At 43.0% G+C, this 16,313-nt stretch overlaps 1 protein-coding gene across 9 annotated transcripts in view; it reads left to right on the forward strand.

The window, feature by feature from the left end:
• LOC140387547 (myocyte-specific enhancer factor 2A-like) overlaps window positions 1–16,313 on the forward strand; it is a 277,365-nt gene that overhangs the window by 207,265 nt on the left and 53,787 nt on the right. For 6 of the 9 annotated variants that reach the window (XM_072470789.1, XM_072470795.1, XM_072470790.1 and 3 more), the window contains 3 exons: window positions 3,242–3,379; window positions 7,160–7,370; window positions 12,415–12,468. In XM_072470789.1, the coding sequence (XP_072326890.1) occupies window positions 3,242–3,379; window positions 7,160–7,370; window positions 12,415–12,468 (403 nt within the window). Of the gene's footprint in view, window positions 1–3,059; window positions 3,192–3,241; window positions 3,380–7,159; window positions 7,371–12,414; window positions 12,469–16,313 lie in introns of all 9 variants that reach the window. The other 3 variants (XM_072470794.1, XM_072470796.1, XM_072470797.1) reach the window with 2 other exon arrangements.

The raw sequence follows: 16,313 nt of genomic DNA on the forward strand, positions 1-16,313 counted from the left end.
TTTGTCAGAAGTCCATCCGATATCATCCAGACGATCTCAGTTGTTTAATGGCCTGAAAAACTCCTCGGGCGCGATTCTCCACTCCCGCGCCGGTTGGGAGAATCGCCTGGGCCGCCAAAATTCCCTGGGACGCCGGTCCGACGCCCTCCCGCGATTCTCCCAAGCGGCGGGAACAGCCCGGTCGAGTTTCGCGGGCTGCAGGCCGGAGAATCGCCGGAGACACCCAAAATGGCGATTCTCCGGCACCCCCGCTATTCTCAGGCCCGGATGGGCCGAGCGGCCAGGCCAAAATGGCGGGTTCCCCCCGGCGCCGTCCACACCTGGTCGCTGCCGTCGTGAATGCTGGGGGGGGGTGGCCTGCGGGGGGGGGTGAGGGGGGATCCTGCACCGGGGGGTACCTCAAATGTGGGGTGGCTCGCGATCGGTGCCCACCGATCGTCGGGCCGTACTCTCTGAAGGAGGACCTCCTTCCTTCCGTGGCCCCGCAAGATCCGTCAGATATCTTCTTGCGGGGCGGACTTAGAGAGGACGGCAACCACGCATGCCGGGTTCCCCCCGGCGCCGTCCACACCTGGTCGCTGCCGTCGTGAACGGCGCGTGAATGCTGGGGGGGGGGGGGGGCGGCCTGCGGGGGGGGGGGGGGGCGAGGGGGAATCCTGCACCGGGGGGTACCTCAAATGTGGGGTGGCCCGCGATCGGTGCCCACCGATCGTCGGGCCGTACTCTCTGAAGGACGACCTCCTTCCTTCCGCGGCCCCGCAAGATCCGTCAGATATCTTCTTGCGGGGCGGACTTAGAGAGGACGGCAACCACGCATGCGCGGGTTGGCGCCGGGCAACCACGCATGCCGGGTTGGCGCCGGCCAACCCGCGCATGCGCGGATGACGCCCGTTATGTGGCGCCGGCCGCGTCATCTATGCGGCGCCGCTTTTACGCAGGCGACAAGGCCTGGCCGTGTAGATGACGCGGCCCCGATCCTAGCCCATTGTCAGGGCCTGAATAGGTCGGGATCGGGGCCGTTTCGCGCCGTCATGAACCTCGACGGCGTTCACGACGGCGCGGCCACTTCGGCCCGGGAGTGGAGAATCCCGCCCCTCATCTTTAAATATCTTATTTTCAAATCGCTTCATGACCTTGCGCCCACCGCCCCATCTCTGTAGTGTCCGGGATCCCGGCACTCCTTCATTCTCAACAGTTGCTCATCCCTTATTTCAATCACTCTATCATAGACGGCTATGCTTTTGTTTGCCGAGTAATTCCGTACCCCACCGCTTTCATCTTTGAAGATGCTCCTTAAAACTTATGTCTTTGGCCAAGCTTATGGTCACTATCCTAATGTGGCTCAGTCTAAATTGAAGTTGATTGAGTTTGTGTGAAACGCCTTGCAATATTTTACTGTATTATTACATTAACGGTGCTGAATAAATACAAGTTGTTGTTGTTGTGAGATTGGAACAAAATGCTTCCAGTCCACCTCTGAAATCTTTTTCTAAAGTTCCATTCATTTTGAACGGGATGTGGGCTTCGCTGGCTAGGCCAGCATTTGTTGCCCATCCCTAATTGCCCTTGAGAGGGTGGCGGTGAGCTGCTTTCTTCAAATGCTGCAGTCCATATGGTGTGGGTGCACCCACTTTCCTGTTTGGAGGGAGTTTCAGGATTTTGACCCAGCGACAGTGAAGGAGCGGCAATATATTTACCACGTCAGGATGGTGATGTCATAATTGTGCGCACACTTATTTCTTCCGATGAATTCTTTCTCAACTATAAATTATGTCTGAACTGCTTTATCAAACCAGTAAAACATAATGAGCATGGCCTAGGTTTTCTATTAATGCACAGGGTCTGGATGGGAAGACTAGTGGCTGTTTGAATTTTTCTTTTCTTTATAAATTTAAAGTACCCAATTCATTTTTTTTTTCAATTGAGGGGCAATTTAGTGTGACCAATCCACCTACCCTGTACATCTTTGGGTTGTGTGGGGTGAAACCCACGCAGGCACGGGGAGAATGTGCAAACTCCACGCAGAGGGTGACCTGGGATCGAACCCAGATCCTCGGCACTGTGAGACAGCAGTGTTAATTACTGTGCCACCATGCCACCCACTATTTGAATTTCTAATGAGTTCAGGTATGTATTGAGACTACAAAAGGTAGAAGTTTGTCTTGGGAAGTAGCACAAAAATGGGCGGCATCAATATTCTGCTTCATTGACTTCAGTATACAGGACATATAACTGGTACCTGATGTGATATTTCTCACTAACACTCAAAGTGAATCTCTACGCCTAGAACTTCCAGAATAAAAGTTCTACTGTAGATCTTTTGTTTTCATTTAGTTTATAACCTCTGAACTCTCTAAATTGCATTTGTGCATGATGACACGTACAAGTATGCTCTGTCATGCACGTAATTGGTTTAAGCATTTTCTTCTGACCTATTTCCATAATGTGTCAGTTTGCATTAAAATGTATGATAAAGCATTCCACCCATGTGTAAGGCACGTTTCCATATCAAAAGCAGGGCTACCTCACTTCACCTCCAATGTATTTTGCCCTTACCTCAAGTGCGTTTAACATTTCCTTTCAAGTCCTGAACAAATTACTGAAACAATCTTGGAAAATAATTGAGTAGCAGTTCACATCATGTGAAATGAGAGGAGCTGTGTAAAATCATTCGAATTTTAAATCTGCAGACAGCTGCTGTAGTCTTCATGTATCTTATTAAAGGTGAATGAGAATGGACTTCATCCTACAGTTTTTTTGACCCAAAATGAGCTAACGATGGTAAAGTAGCTCTCTCATTTTAAATGATTGACGGGTACTTATTTCTCAATGTTGAAATGTGCAATCCTACAGTTTAGTCTTGGTGCAGTTGTGCAGTTTTCTTCTTATTCAGTGCAAAGGTGGCTGCCCTTTGACTTAGCTCCAAATTCATGAAGGTGCCCACTAAGACCGAGATAGATTTTGGGGTGGTGTTGGGTGAACTTTATATATCTAATCAGTGAACGGTTATTGTCAAAGCAGGTTTGTAGTTGTGTGTGAATTTTCCAATTGTATTTCAGACCTTAAGAAAGAAAGGACATAATGACTGTGATAGCCCAGACCCAGATGATTCTTTTGAGCACAGTCCGCTCATGGAGGACAAATACAGAAAGCTTAATGAAGATAATGATGTAATGTTCAAGCGCTATGGTGTAAGTACCTTCATCTGGTATTCTTTGTGTTGATTCTTTAAATCTGCTAGGCACTTAACAAGAAAGAACACAGAGGTTGCGACAGTCCAGAGCCCGATTCATCATACGTGCTCACCCCACACACAGAGGAAAAATATAAAAAAATTAATGAAGAGTTTGATAACATGATGAGGAATCACAAACTCGCAGTAAGTAGATTTTGGCATGTGGTCCTTTTGCTTGAGAAGACATTGATTTCCTTGCTACCCGATTGCCTGCTCTTTGACCGAAGAAGACTGCATGAAGACAACTGAACAAAGCGTGAAGGAACACAGAATGAGACCTAATTCACAAAACATGCACCTAATCTCATGAGCTGATTCAGAACTAACTCATTTAAATTACCATGGCTGGAATGAATCACCCTTTGCATACTGTGTAATTTCAGTTATTGCACGCCTCCAGCATTATTATGATTTTCCATCTCACAACTCATTATCACTGTGGTGTATAATAATGTGCTTGTGAATAATCCACTCTTAACATTTGTAGTTTGAACATGGTGTGTGCCAAGCTGACCCAAACCTTTGATAAGATGTTAGGTGTTGCATTTGGAAGAATGTGTCTTTCCCAGTCATGACTTAAAATTTATGGAGCACCAGCCTAAGCTTTCAAATAGATTTTAGTTTTGAAACTGCCCTTTGGATTAATCGGCCAGCAAATTATAATCTCAATCAATCAAATAAAAATAAAGACCACTTTTGCAAAAGGCACAACTTGTTTTGTTGGCTTCCTCCATGTAAATCCCCTTTGCTAAAGGGAGGATACATAATCAAGCATCAAGCATTAAGCTGATCATTAGTAGAACCAAATGCTTGAATTGTGTTTTTGCCCTTTAAATATTTTACTGACATGTTTGTACATAGAACAAAATATTTCATGGTATTGGTTGTGTTAATGTTTGAGTGCTGAATTGTATAGGTGGTAGAAGGAGATAGAAGCCATTTTGAGCCAAGGATATAAGGGCTTGGGTGTGTTAATGGTGCTTGCTGATTATGGGGCAAAACTTTGATATCTACATGATGAAATAATTGGTGTTGTTTTTGACAACTTTAAAAGCATCATGCAATTTTATGTTATTTGCCAAATTCTTTCTGTTGAATTTAATTTTGCTTTACTGTGGCAAATGTGGGACATATCAAATTTTATCATTTTATTTATAAAACCGTAGGAAAGATTTAAAGGACTGCACTTGCACATATCAACTCCTGTATCCAAACTGCACCTGACACCATTAAGATGGCTTCTGGTAGCTCAAGTGGGTAGATGCACTAATATTGCAATGCAACACTAGAGACCAGCAATTTCTGAGATAGATTTTTTTCCCTGCTGAGCCAGCAAATCTAAGAGCAGGGGTGAGGGTGTTAAAATTGTTCTCAGCATGCATGGCAATATTGGGTAAGATTCTTGAAATATGTGGCTCATAAGTGAGGATGTGGTAGGGCTCTGCTGCTGTGAGACCTGTTAACACCCTGGCTTGGGTTTGAGAAATAAACATTGGGCCCAGGTGCTTGTCTGGAAAGCTGCACCCCAGCATGAGTCACTTCCTCGGGGGAAGAGGAAACAATATCTGAAGGTTGGGAGTGAAATTACATCAAAGACAAGGGGATACAGATTTACAATGGCAAATTGCCAGATGCACATTGGTGGGTGTTTTCTGACTAGTAGATCCAGTATGAATTTTTGTTTTGCTTGCGTCATGCAACATGATTCATCCGGAAGCAAATTCTTGAAAGAATGTGATCAAAAATGTCGTCATGTAACAAAATGTAAAGCTGTAATTACATGAAGTTCAAATGTAGAATTTTGTCGCAAATGTGCAATTGTTCAAATGTTTATGTTCATTTAATGGATGGCGGCAAAACTAAAGTAAATATGTCACAAATACATTAAAGCAAAATTAATTTTCGTTTTTAACAATGTGCTTATTGAATGCAATGCTTTTTCTTTTGAATTACTATTTATGATTTATTAAATCCACTGGATCATTTTATAATAGATCATGTTAACTTGTGTAGGCCAGCACAAGAATTTTGTAATGAGAAAACTTGGGGTGGAATTAATCCAGCCTATCGTGACGGAAAACATGGTGGTCAGGCCCACTTTAACATGAGAGAAGCCGTGCATCAGTCCTGTGGAAAACCCTCCTGTGATTAAGTCAAAAGTTGGAGGAGCCAAGACAAGAAACCTGCCCATCCATTGTGGGATGTCAATTAGGTTCATTAATCAGCCAAATTACACCAATTATTCTTGAGCCCACCGGAATTTAGTGGTGGCTTGGGGATTAAGTGGGAGTCTCACAGCTCGTCCGAGCTTCCTGAAGGCTGCCCAACAAACCATGCTAGGTTTACCAGCAGTCTACTTTGTGTGTGTGTGTGTGTGTTTGGGGGAGGAGGGAAGAGGGAACAGGGAGGTTCAGATCTTGGCTCCAGAATTATGACTGTGTCTAACACTTAACCTTCAAATTGAGATTAACAACTGTTTCAAATTTTATTGCAAATTGAGAAAATACTGAGGAAAATTACCGCACATGATTTCCAGTAAAAAATTTACCTTTAGGCTAAATAGTCCCAATGGACCTCCATATTTCTCCTTTCTAAGGTATACTGAATAATGTTCATTATTTTACTGCAGTTGGTAACTTGCAAATGTTTTCATTTTTCCATTAATCCCAGTAAATTTTGCCTTTTGAAAAAAATTACCTTTTGAAGTTTGCACAAAATATTACTGTGCAATACATTTCATTTGTGTTTATTATTACAAAATTCTTGTTTGTAACTTGGCCTAAAACCTAATGTGTTGCCTGTCAATGGCATGTGCCAGCTAACATTCTTGTTTTAACTTTGTACTGTTTTTGAGAAGTGTGCTAATCTGTGCTGTAAACTTACAATAATGTACTAATGTCAAATATAGCAATTTTTGATTTAATCTATTTATTTTTGCTGATTTACACACTTTCTTTGCCACTCAAAACATGGTTTTACTTTTAAATATTGAACTCACTTTATTGAACAGAGTTATTATAATCAATCTCCTTTGAGGTTTTGCTTGGAAATGGATAATATCACAACTGGAAAATGTTATGCTTCTGCCTCTTTTAACCACATATGTAATGATATTAAAATGCAAGCACAATATCTGGCAAGGTACATTTTTGGAGGGAAATGTAATTGGTGGTGTTATGCTCACTTGTTATTTGGCCCTGATTGTTAGTGCTGCATCAAGGTGCACTCCTTTATGAGCTCATCTATCCTGTTGTTTTGGATCAATAATTAATCAGAATTATTATTCCAGCTGTCACATTTCGATGTGATTGTAAAGTGATTAATGTGGTAAAATTAAGGAAAATAATTTAAAAGGAGAGAAGACCTGTAGTTCCATCGAGAGCATTTCTTTCAAATCTAGATTATTATAGAATAGATTTCCAAAGCGCTCACTGATGAAGCGGTACCTCATCTGCTGTGATAACGTATTGCAAACGCATGGGATCAATGTCACAATTGTCACTCCTCGACTTGTGAGAACTTAGAGAATTGGCCTCCGTATATATAGAGAATTGCACCCCCCCCCCAATGTATAGATAGCCAATGCTTGTGGAACAGCAGAATGATGCATTTTAACACCAATTTAAGGAGGCTTACAGCTAAATTATTGCTGTATTAATTATCCCGGGACTGGGGTAGTGGTTCCTGCAAGATTGGGCGAATGAATGATGTAAGTTCTTGCCTTTATGCTTGCTTGCTTGTGGGTGGCTCCATACTGTATCATTTTAGGATTGTGCTAATTTATCTTAAATGCTAGATTCCTTTGTATGTTAAAAACAATCAGCATATCCTGAACTCGGTTAATCACAGGATATCTTTGCTATTTCTTTTGTTGAGGTGACACATATTAGCAATGAAGTAATGCATTTTCTGATTTCCTTGCAGCCTGGTTTGCAGCCACAAAACTTCGCAATGCCAGTTGCAGTTCCAGTGAGCAACCAAAATACCCTAACTTACAGCCACCCAGGAAGCTCTCTCGTAACTCATTCATTGGTAACCACATCTCTAACAGATACCAGCATGCTTTCGCCTCCCCAAGCTACACTGCTCAGAAATGTTGTGTCACCAGGTGCTCCGCAGAGACCACCAAGCACTGGTACTGCAAGTATACTTGTATTTCTAACTATTGCAGGGAAAGCACTGTTTTAGAAGGTGGCCAGTTGTTGTTATTTTCTTCCCACAGCTAGTGATGTTCAGGGGGGACTTTCATCTGTTCCCACAGCTAGCTTTTCTTCCTGGAACAGGTCACAAGTCTGTCGCCAGAGGCTTGTAGCTTGAGGGGCATTGCTCCGCATCAAAAGTGGCTGACCAGCAGCCTCTCCCGCTCTTACTGCCTGACTTGGCTTGTTAGAAGGATTTTGTAGGGTGATGCTCAACCTGCTTGGCCACATTACGAACACCCCTTCCTTCGCCATAAAATCCTGGGATGGGGCACAAACCCAGAGCTTTTGGCTCAGAGGCTGGGATGCTAACCCACTGCACCACAAGGCCTCCATGCCAAGTAATCAGAAACTCTCTTAATTAGTAAGATCCCATGCAAAGGGATAGTGTTTTATTAGAGTGGGCATTTGTAAGTAAATTAGAACAATGCCATAACTGGAATAACTTTATGGAACAGAAATAAGATTTAAACTTTAAAATAAAAATACCCCAAATCGTCAGAATTTTTCTGAAAGTCATGGGTAATTTTCTCATTTTATACTTAACTGTTTGGGAGCCTTACCCATTGACAGTGCATGTCGGGTGCATATAGTACACAAGAATTGCGACCAATATCTATTCAAAAACTTGTAGAGAGTATACCCTGATGTCCTCCCCAGCTGGCAAGGCTATATACCGGAAACTATCCTTGAAGTCACATCCCTGGCAGCACTGGAACTGCTTTTCAAAGTTCAGCAACAACAACTTTTGTTTATATGGCGCCTTTAGCTTTGCACGTCCCAAAGTGCTGCACAAGAGCAGGATAAAACTAAATATGACACTAAACCGCTTGAGATATTTGGTCAGATGACCAAAACTTGGTCAAAGGCGTAGAATTTATGGAGTGTCTTGAAGGAGGAAAATAAGATGGAGAGGTACACTGAGGGAATTCCAGAGCTTGGGGCCTTGGGGTGTGGCATCCAAGCAAAACAAACATGAATCCTCTCCGCTACTTTAAAAGCATTGTCCAAAGCACAATGTTACTGCTATTAATTATCTAATCTGCCATCTTTTGATCTTCAAACTGCTAGAGGTTTAAATTACGAGAATCAATGAATTCTGACATAGGGTACAGGAAAAACCTTTGATGAAGAAGAATCGGCATACATCTATAGAAATTAGGAAAAAGAGAATCCCAATGACCCGGATTTTCACCCAAGCCTCGAGAGGTGTAAACAGATGTCGGACCGGTCCCAATGCTGGAATTCTGGACCCCATTCCTGGGCTGTCTTAGCGGATGCGGACTGATGCCTGTCAAAAGCCTGCATCTGGCATTCCTGACCTGGCCAGCTCCATTGTGGAGTCCTACTCCACAATCTTCATAGAATTGGGCCAGGGTTTTAAAGAGTTCCCTCAGAAGAGTCGTAAACCCTAGTCTGCGCGAGGGGACCTTTTAAAAGGTAAATTCAAAAGGTTTTGTCATGTCCACTATACCAAGTCCACACTTTCCAGTGCCCCAACCCCCCACCCCATGTCCCTTCATGTCCCTATGGTAAGCCAAGGCATTTTCATGACACTGTCTAGAGGCAATGAACACCTATAGTGAGTACTGAGATGTGTACAAAAAAAAGTTCTTTTTAAATAAGTAATCCATTCATAACTTTCATGTTGAAGGAGTCTTTACGACAAGCTAATAAAAATTTCAATCATCCAAGCCCTTTAAAGTATCAATAACAAAATACACAAAACCCTTGAATCACTTGTATAAACAGACATTGTGAAATTGACAGCAGAGATCATAGAGCCTGAGCTGTCAATCTCACAACATTTCCTCTACGGAGCAGATGTTTTACTACTCTTATGGTTGTCTGAGCACTCAGCCAAGCATAGAGATGTCTGAGAACCCAGACATTTGTTATGTTTGCTGAAACAGCTGTAGACTGCAGAAGCTTTGGCCAGAATTCTCCGGCAGTTTGCTGGGAGTGGGATTCTCTGGTCCCACCGACAGCCCATCCCCATCCGGGGATTTCTTGGCGGCGTGGGGTGGCCTCAGTGGGAAATTAAATTGACAGCGGCGGGAACAATGAACCGCGCCGTCTCCCGCTGCCTCGCACCACACAGCTGGGAGGCCAGAGAATCCTGCTCTTTGTGTTTTTATTTTAACAGGGGAAAGAGTCCTATGGCACAGTGGGCCTTTTAAACCCCTGCCTTGAAATGCAGCAGCCCCAGTGCCTCCCTCCGAATGTTTTCCTGGGTTGGCTGGCCTGACTGCAGCTCACACCCATCTTCCAGCAATGGAAATCCCGCCTTTGCAGACACTTTTCCCCCCCGAGGCAGGTGGGTGGAGCTTGGAATTTTCCCGATTCCTGCTACCCGCCTCAAGGATGGAAATCCAGGCCAATGTTAGTTAATTTAAAAGCTTGAATCAAGATGGTACATAGAGATGAATATGCAGAACAGATTTTTGAAAGTGCAATCTTAAGTTTACAAAAACTGTTTGGGGTGATATCACAGCATGCAATAGCAGCACATATATTGTGCATCAAATGTCTGTGTTGTGTTTTAACAAAGGTATTAAACAATTTGTTGAACTGGTTGCTGCCCACATTAAGAAATTTTACTTAAGAAATTGGTATGAATAAAAATGATATTATGACATGATTTCAGTCCCACCTGTATTTGTCAAAATGCCTGTTGCTGTTTGCCCTCCAAAGTGTCAGCTGAGCTTACTTGGCAGCACTGTCATCTTAGCCAGAGAGTTGTGGATTCAAACCCCACTAAATACTAGAATGTGGTACCATGGGAGTTGCTGCATCATCAAACATGCTAGGGTATATATCCATTTGCAAGCATCACTATGCTGATTTAACCCAAGTCACTGGCATAGGCAGCAACTGAGTCCTCTACCTACACATTCTTCAATTGCAGCAATGAAGCATACTATGCAAGCCATACAGGGCATGTGCTATCTGCCTGCTTCCAGGGAATTGATTTAAGTCTGCACAGCACTACCCCAAGCTGTTGTTAATCACAATCAAAAGAGAAGATTATTTGGTTGTTCGTGTGACGACACAGTGGTTAGCACTGCTGCCTCACAGCGCCGGGCATCTGGGTTCGATTTCGACCTTGGGTAAGTGTCCATGTGGAGTTCACACGTTCTGCTCGTGTCAGCGTGTGTTTCCTCCGGATACTCTGGTTTCCTTTCACAGTCCAAAGATGTGCAGGTTAGGTGGATTGGCCATGATAAATTGTCCCTTAGTGTCCAACGGTTAGGTGGGGTTACAAGTATATGGCAGGGTAGTGGGCCTGGATAGAGTGCTCTGTCAGAGGGACGATGCATAACCGAAGGGCTGAATGGCCTCCTTCTGCACTGTAGTCATTCCATGTTTCTATGATTTGCCGTTTGATGGACCTTGTGCACAACTCAGCCGCCATATTTATCTACTTAACAACAATGACGGGGAGATGGTGAGATAGCGGTTATGTCAATGGGCTAGTAATCCAGTGGCGACGCTAATGCTTTGGTGACATGGACTCAAATCGCACCAGGCAGCTGGTAGAAATTTAATTCAAAAATATAAAGCTAGTGTCAGCAATGACAACTATCACTGATTGTCCTTAAAACTCACGTAGTTCATTCATGTCCTTTAGGGAAGGAAACCTGCCATTCCTACCTGACCTGGCCTACAAATGACTCCAGATCCACTGCAATCATAGAATCATAGAATTTACAGTGCTTAAGGAGGCCATTCGGCCCATCGAGTCTACACCGGCCCTTACAAAGAGCACCTTCTCAAGCCCACGTCTCTACCCTATCCCCGTAACCCCCACTTAACCTTTTTGGACATTAGGGGCAATTTAGCATCGCCAATCCACCTAACCCACACATCTTTGGACTGTGGGAGAAAACCGGAGCACCCGGAAGAAACCAACGCACACACGGGGAGAAAATGCAACCTCTGCACAGACAGTGACCCAATCCAAGAATCGAACCTGGGACCCTGGGGCTGTGAAGCAACTGTGCTAACCACTATGCTACCGTGCTGCCCCCTAATTGGCAATGTATCCCCTAATTGCTTTCTGAAATAGGTTAGCAAGCTGTTCAGTTCTAGGGTAATTATGGATGAGCAACTAATGCTGGCTTTGCCAGCAGCGCTAACATTCCAAGGCGGAAAATTATGACTGCCCTTCAGAAGCATTATTGGGCATCACCTTTGGACATCATGAGGATGTGATGAGATTCTAAATAAATGCAACTTTAGTTTCTTTCTAAGGAAATGTGTGAGATGTTGAAATTACAACTCCAGATGTTTATTACAGGCTTATAATAGTGTTTTAAATTGATGGACTTCACAAACCTTTCAAATGTTTTCAAACATACATTACATCATACAATTTTGGAGGGAAAAGATTGAGGGCACGATCTATCAGCTCCGGTCCCACACCGGCTACCCGGGAAACCCGTTGACTATGGCAGGGTTGGTCAATCCCGAAAAACACGTGGCAGCTTGATCGGTAATTTGCACCCAACCCGTAGAACATACAATTTAGATAGATAATCATCATGGGATTTTGTGGATTTAATTTCCTTCCGCAAGTGCAGTTAATTAATGGTGGTTTGACCCAAAAAGCTGAGAGCAAAGCATGAGCACACGTTGCAGTCCTCTAAATAGAACATACACCCTGATGTATACCTGTAACTTGTTGGTGAATATTCTATTTGGCTAGTTTTCTTGTACATATCCTTCAACATGTGTCATTATCTTTGAAGATTCTGTTAAGTAATATCCTGCTGAACTTTTGCATGTTTAATTTGCAATTTTAAAAAGCCTTGTACTGATTGTATTTTCAGTGAAAAATCCATGAATTTTTTAAAAGATGATTTATTTTTCTATATATCTATAAGAGTACATTTTGGACCAGTTTTATTGTTAATATATTGAGGATGTGTTTCTGGTGCCTTAGATTTAAAGCTGGATTTTCCCTCTGTTTTACTTTAGGTGGAATGATGGGTGACCTTACGATGCCAAATGGTGCAGGCACCAGCCCTGTGGGTAAGCAAGAAATTGGCATAGACTCAATACCTCCAGGCTTTGTTTAACCTGCTGTCACTAGAAATTAATCGCGCTCTGGTGTACATATCAACTTTGTACAATAGTGTTACGTGGGTTATAGTGGGTTGGTAGCTCGTTTCCCATCTCTTCTGATTTTTTTATTTCCATTGAACTCAAGCGCTGGATGTTTAAAATGGGCTGCCGACTTGTTATCACCCGTTTTACACTGTTGCGCAAAATTGATATGGAAGCTTGCTCATCCTTTCAACTCGAAACTTACCAGCTGGAGTCAGCCAGAATTCTTTTCAGGGACACGTGACTTCAGGAATTTATGCTGTTGTGATGGCATTTTGGTCAGGTAATCTTCAGTCTACTTTCTGGTCAACTTGTCATGTTCAGATCAGTTTCCTTAGCACTTTCTTTCTCCTCTTTTCCATAATAAAGTTGACTCTTTTTGATGTACATCAAGACAAATCTGTTCATTTTCATTTCATTTATTTTTGTTCATTGGGGACAAAAAGGTATAATTGTCACTGAGAATAGCCATACATTCCTTTTAATTTTTGTCTAACCTTCAAAAACCTTTTTATGGAATTACATATTTGCCTAGTCTCCAATGCCATGCTCTGCATTGGTACAAACATCTAATAAATAAACAAATACAATTATCAGATAAATACAGCCATCTATCAAATAGATAAATAAAACCGTCTAACAAATACATAAATACAAAAATAACAATTTTTGAAATAATGCTACAGTGGAATCCTGCTCTGTTGCTTGGTAGCCAGTATGCAAATTGTTGAAAATAATATTCCTCTTGATTCAGCATCTTGTTTGCTAAACTGTATATATTTTTAATTTTTCCAATTAAGGGCAAATGTAACGTGGCCAAGCAATCTACCCTGCACATCTTTGGGTTGTGGGGGTGAGACCCATGCAGAGTATATATCTTTGGGGGTGGGATTCCCCGTTCCTCGCCACTAAGATCAGGGATCCCGATCAGGCGGGGCATCCGGAATTGGATCAAGAACAGGATCGGTGCCGGGCCGCAGACCCATCCCCAATCTTGTTCCTTGGCGATGATCCCGCCACGCCAGCACGAACTTGCAAATGGCTGATATGCATTTGTTTAAATGTGATTAACAGGTTGGAAGCCCAAATCTCCACCTCCCCATTATGCCCGGTTCCACCCCCCCACCCCCAGTGGGAACTGCACCGGGCAAGCTTTAGTGCAAGTATTGACAAGTGCAGTCCTGGCGTGCTGGACCCTGAGGAGGGGGGGGGGGGGGGTAGGTGGGTGGGGTCAAGGAGGTTAGCCCATTGGTCAAGTGCTTCTCTGCCACTGCCAAGCTGAAGAGGGAGGGTCCCCCAAGGGTACGGGTAGTTGGGTGTGCTCAGGTAGTGCATAAGAGTTTGACCCAGGGACCCTCCCCAGGATGCGGGGATGGGGGGTTGTGGCTGGACTGCCCCTTCCATCCCTGGGCAAACTGAAAATCACGCATGGTGTGGTGATCTCAGGCAGTCCACTGTTCAAAATCATCATACTTTTCTGACAAGTTTAAACTTTGAAGTGGCCTTTTCACTCTGAAATGCTCTGTCTGACAGCTAATGAGCAGATCATACAGTTCATTGAAAATGCAAACCATTAAGACTTTCCCTTTCTTCACATCACTGGTGCTTTTTGAAGTGGCTGAGTCTTCCTGGAAAGTCCACACAACTTGAATAGCCTTTAAATCCCCTAAGATCCTTTGAAATGCATGGAATTTGTTCAATTTCACAGTTTGGTACCTTTCGCCTTTGATAGCTTAATGGCTTAACACAGTAGGCTGGAGGTTTGTTTGTTTATCTTTCCCTTCAGGCTTGAATGCATCTAAAGTACCCTCCATTGTTCCTATTGGCAACCTTTTCTGTTTGACAGCTGCTGGCCACTTCAAAAATGTTACCTGCTTTCATTTCCTCTTTTCTAACCGCAGAAAGTATTGAGCATTGTTGAAGTGGCCAGCAGCTACCAATCAAAACAAAGTTGTGCGTAAACATTATGGTTAGGATCAATAGAGAGTACTTCAGTTACATTCAAGCGTAAAGGGGACAAGTGAGGGTTGCATCATTAAATTCTGCACAATGATTCAACAGCAATTCCTGGACTGAGATCTTGTCCTATCTTATCCAGAAGTTGTATCTTTCCAGCAACATCTCATGTGAAATTTCCTGACCTGGGGATTAACATTTGGCCGACTTAAAGTAATCTCTTAACTGAATTCAATATAATCCTCTACTATACAAACTCCTGCATTATACAATACTAGGTATTATGTCAGTCAGATTTACACACCTGATTCCCAACTTCCTTTTCCCTTCAAACCCTTTGAGCATGTTGACATTCAAATCTGTGCCTATCTTTTCACAACTCACGTTTGAACCTATACACGAATTGGCCTTATTTCCCTTGCCAACCATCAATATTAGCTAGCGGTTCCCAAATCTGTTCATGTTGCAGTTTTGGGTATTTCAGCAAATGTTTTTCACATAATGGCTCGGCAGAAGTTTTTGTTCTTTGTTATCTGTTTCACCCCAAGCTGAGTTTCTGATCCTTTTTTCTCCCAATCAATAAGGCCATCCTATTTTTGTCGTCATAGCGTGGCGTACCTCTGCCCTACCTCAACCCATCTGCGCTTTAAAACATATCTGTGACCTTTTTCGCCTCAAAATCTGACTTCTCCTACTCCCTGACTAACCGCCCCTTCATAAGCTTCATCCCATCCAAAACTGTGGTGCCCTTAGCCTCGTGCATCCATTGTCATCGTTGCCTCAATGGGGCATTATCTTTCCTATTCTCTGGCTTTTTTGAAGCCTCCCTCACTCCACGTCTCAATGTTATCTACCCATCCAATTTTTATTCTTCCTCTTCTGATTTTATCCTCAATTTGGCCTTCAGTTGTTGCCGGGACAAGGCTTTGTTTATGCCTGTACTTGGCTATCTTTCTCTCTCTAACTGTACTTTTGATTCCTGAACTACTGCTCTTTATCTAACCCACCCATTTATCTTTCTGTCTGTTCAGCTGATTCTGAGCATCCTCTGCCATTATCCACATTTCATAAGCTGTAATTCTCCTCTCGCCCTCTTTTTTCAGTCCAACTCTTGCATCAGTAGAGTGCAACACTCCACACTAGTGACTATGCTAGACCTTTTTCAGCTTCATGCTGATGCTTTTGCACTTCCAGATGCTACTTAAGTCACTGGTCACAGCAGTCCTACCATGGCTAATCTAAGATGGATTCCAGTCTTGGATGTAACTTTGTGTCCACTGCATTGAGCCTCGGTATTTGAATTTGTCCACTGCATTGATGAGATTGATGCTTCCAATCTGACTTTCCCATTGCCATTTAGAGCCATAACATTTGGTCTTGACCTCATTGAAGTTCAGTCCAAATGATTCAATGGGTCTTTTGACTCGGCCTGCCATAGGCTTTTGGCTATGAGTGTGGTCTTTTCTGAATAACTGAGATTCCATATGTCATGACCCCCTGTGATCATCTTCTCCTGCATTATCCTGCATCATCATTCTCTCCCACAGAATTCAACAGTGAGGGTTACACCCTGCTTGACTCTCTTCTCAAACCAAAATTCGTTTATATGCCCATCACCAACTTTGACGACTCCTGAAGCATTTCTGTATAGCTCTTATATTAGCCATGCAAGATGTTTGAATATCTAAAAGTTTCCTTCATACATTCATTACCGGTATAATTGAACAAACAAATTTAAAGAACCTTTTGATCTCTTGATCAGTGGTCGCCATCTAAACTGTTATTTGTCCAAATTGACATGTGAACATTTATCC

Source organism: Scyliorhinus torazame, chromosome 12, assembly GCF_047496885.1.
Source record: "Scyliorhinus torazame isolate Kashiwa2021f chromosome 12, sScyTor2.1, whole genome shotgun sequence".
In the NCBI taxonomy this organism is placed as follows: domain Eukaryota; kingdom Metazoa; phylum Chordata; class Chondrichthyes; order Carcharhiniformes; family Scyliorhinidae; genus Scyliorhinus; species Scyliorhinus torazame.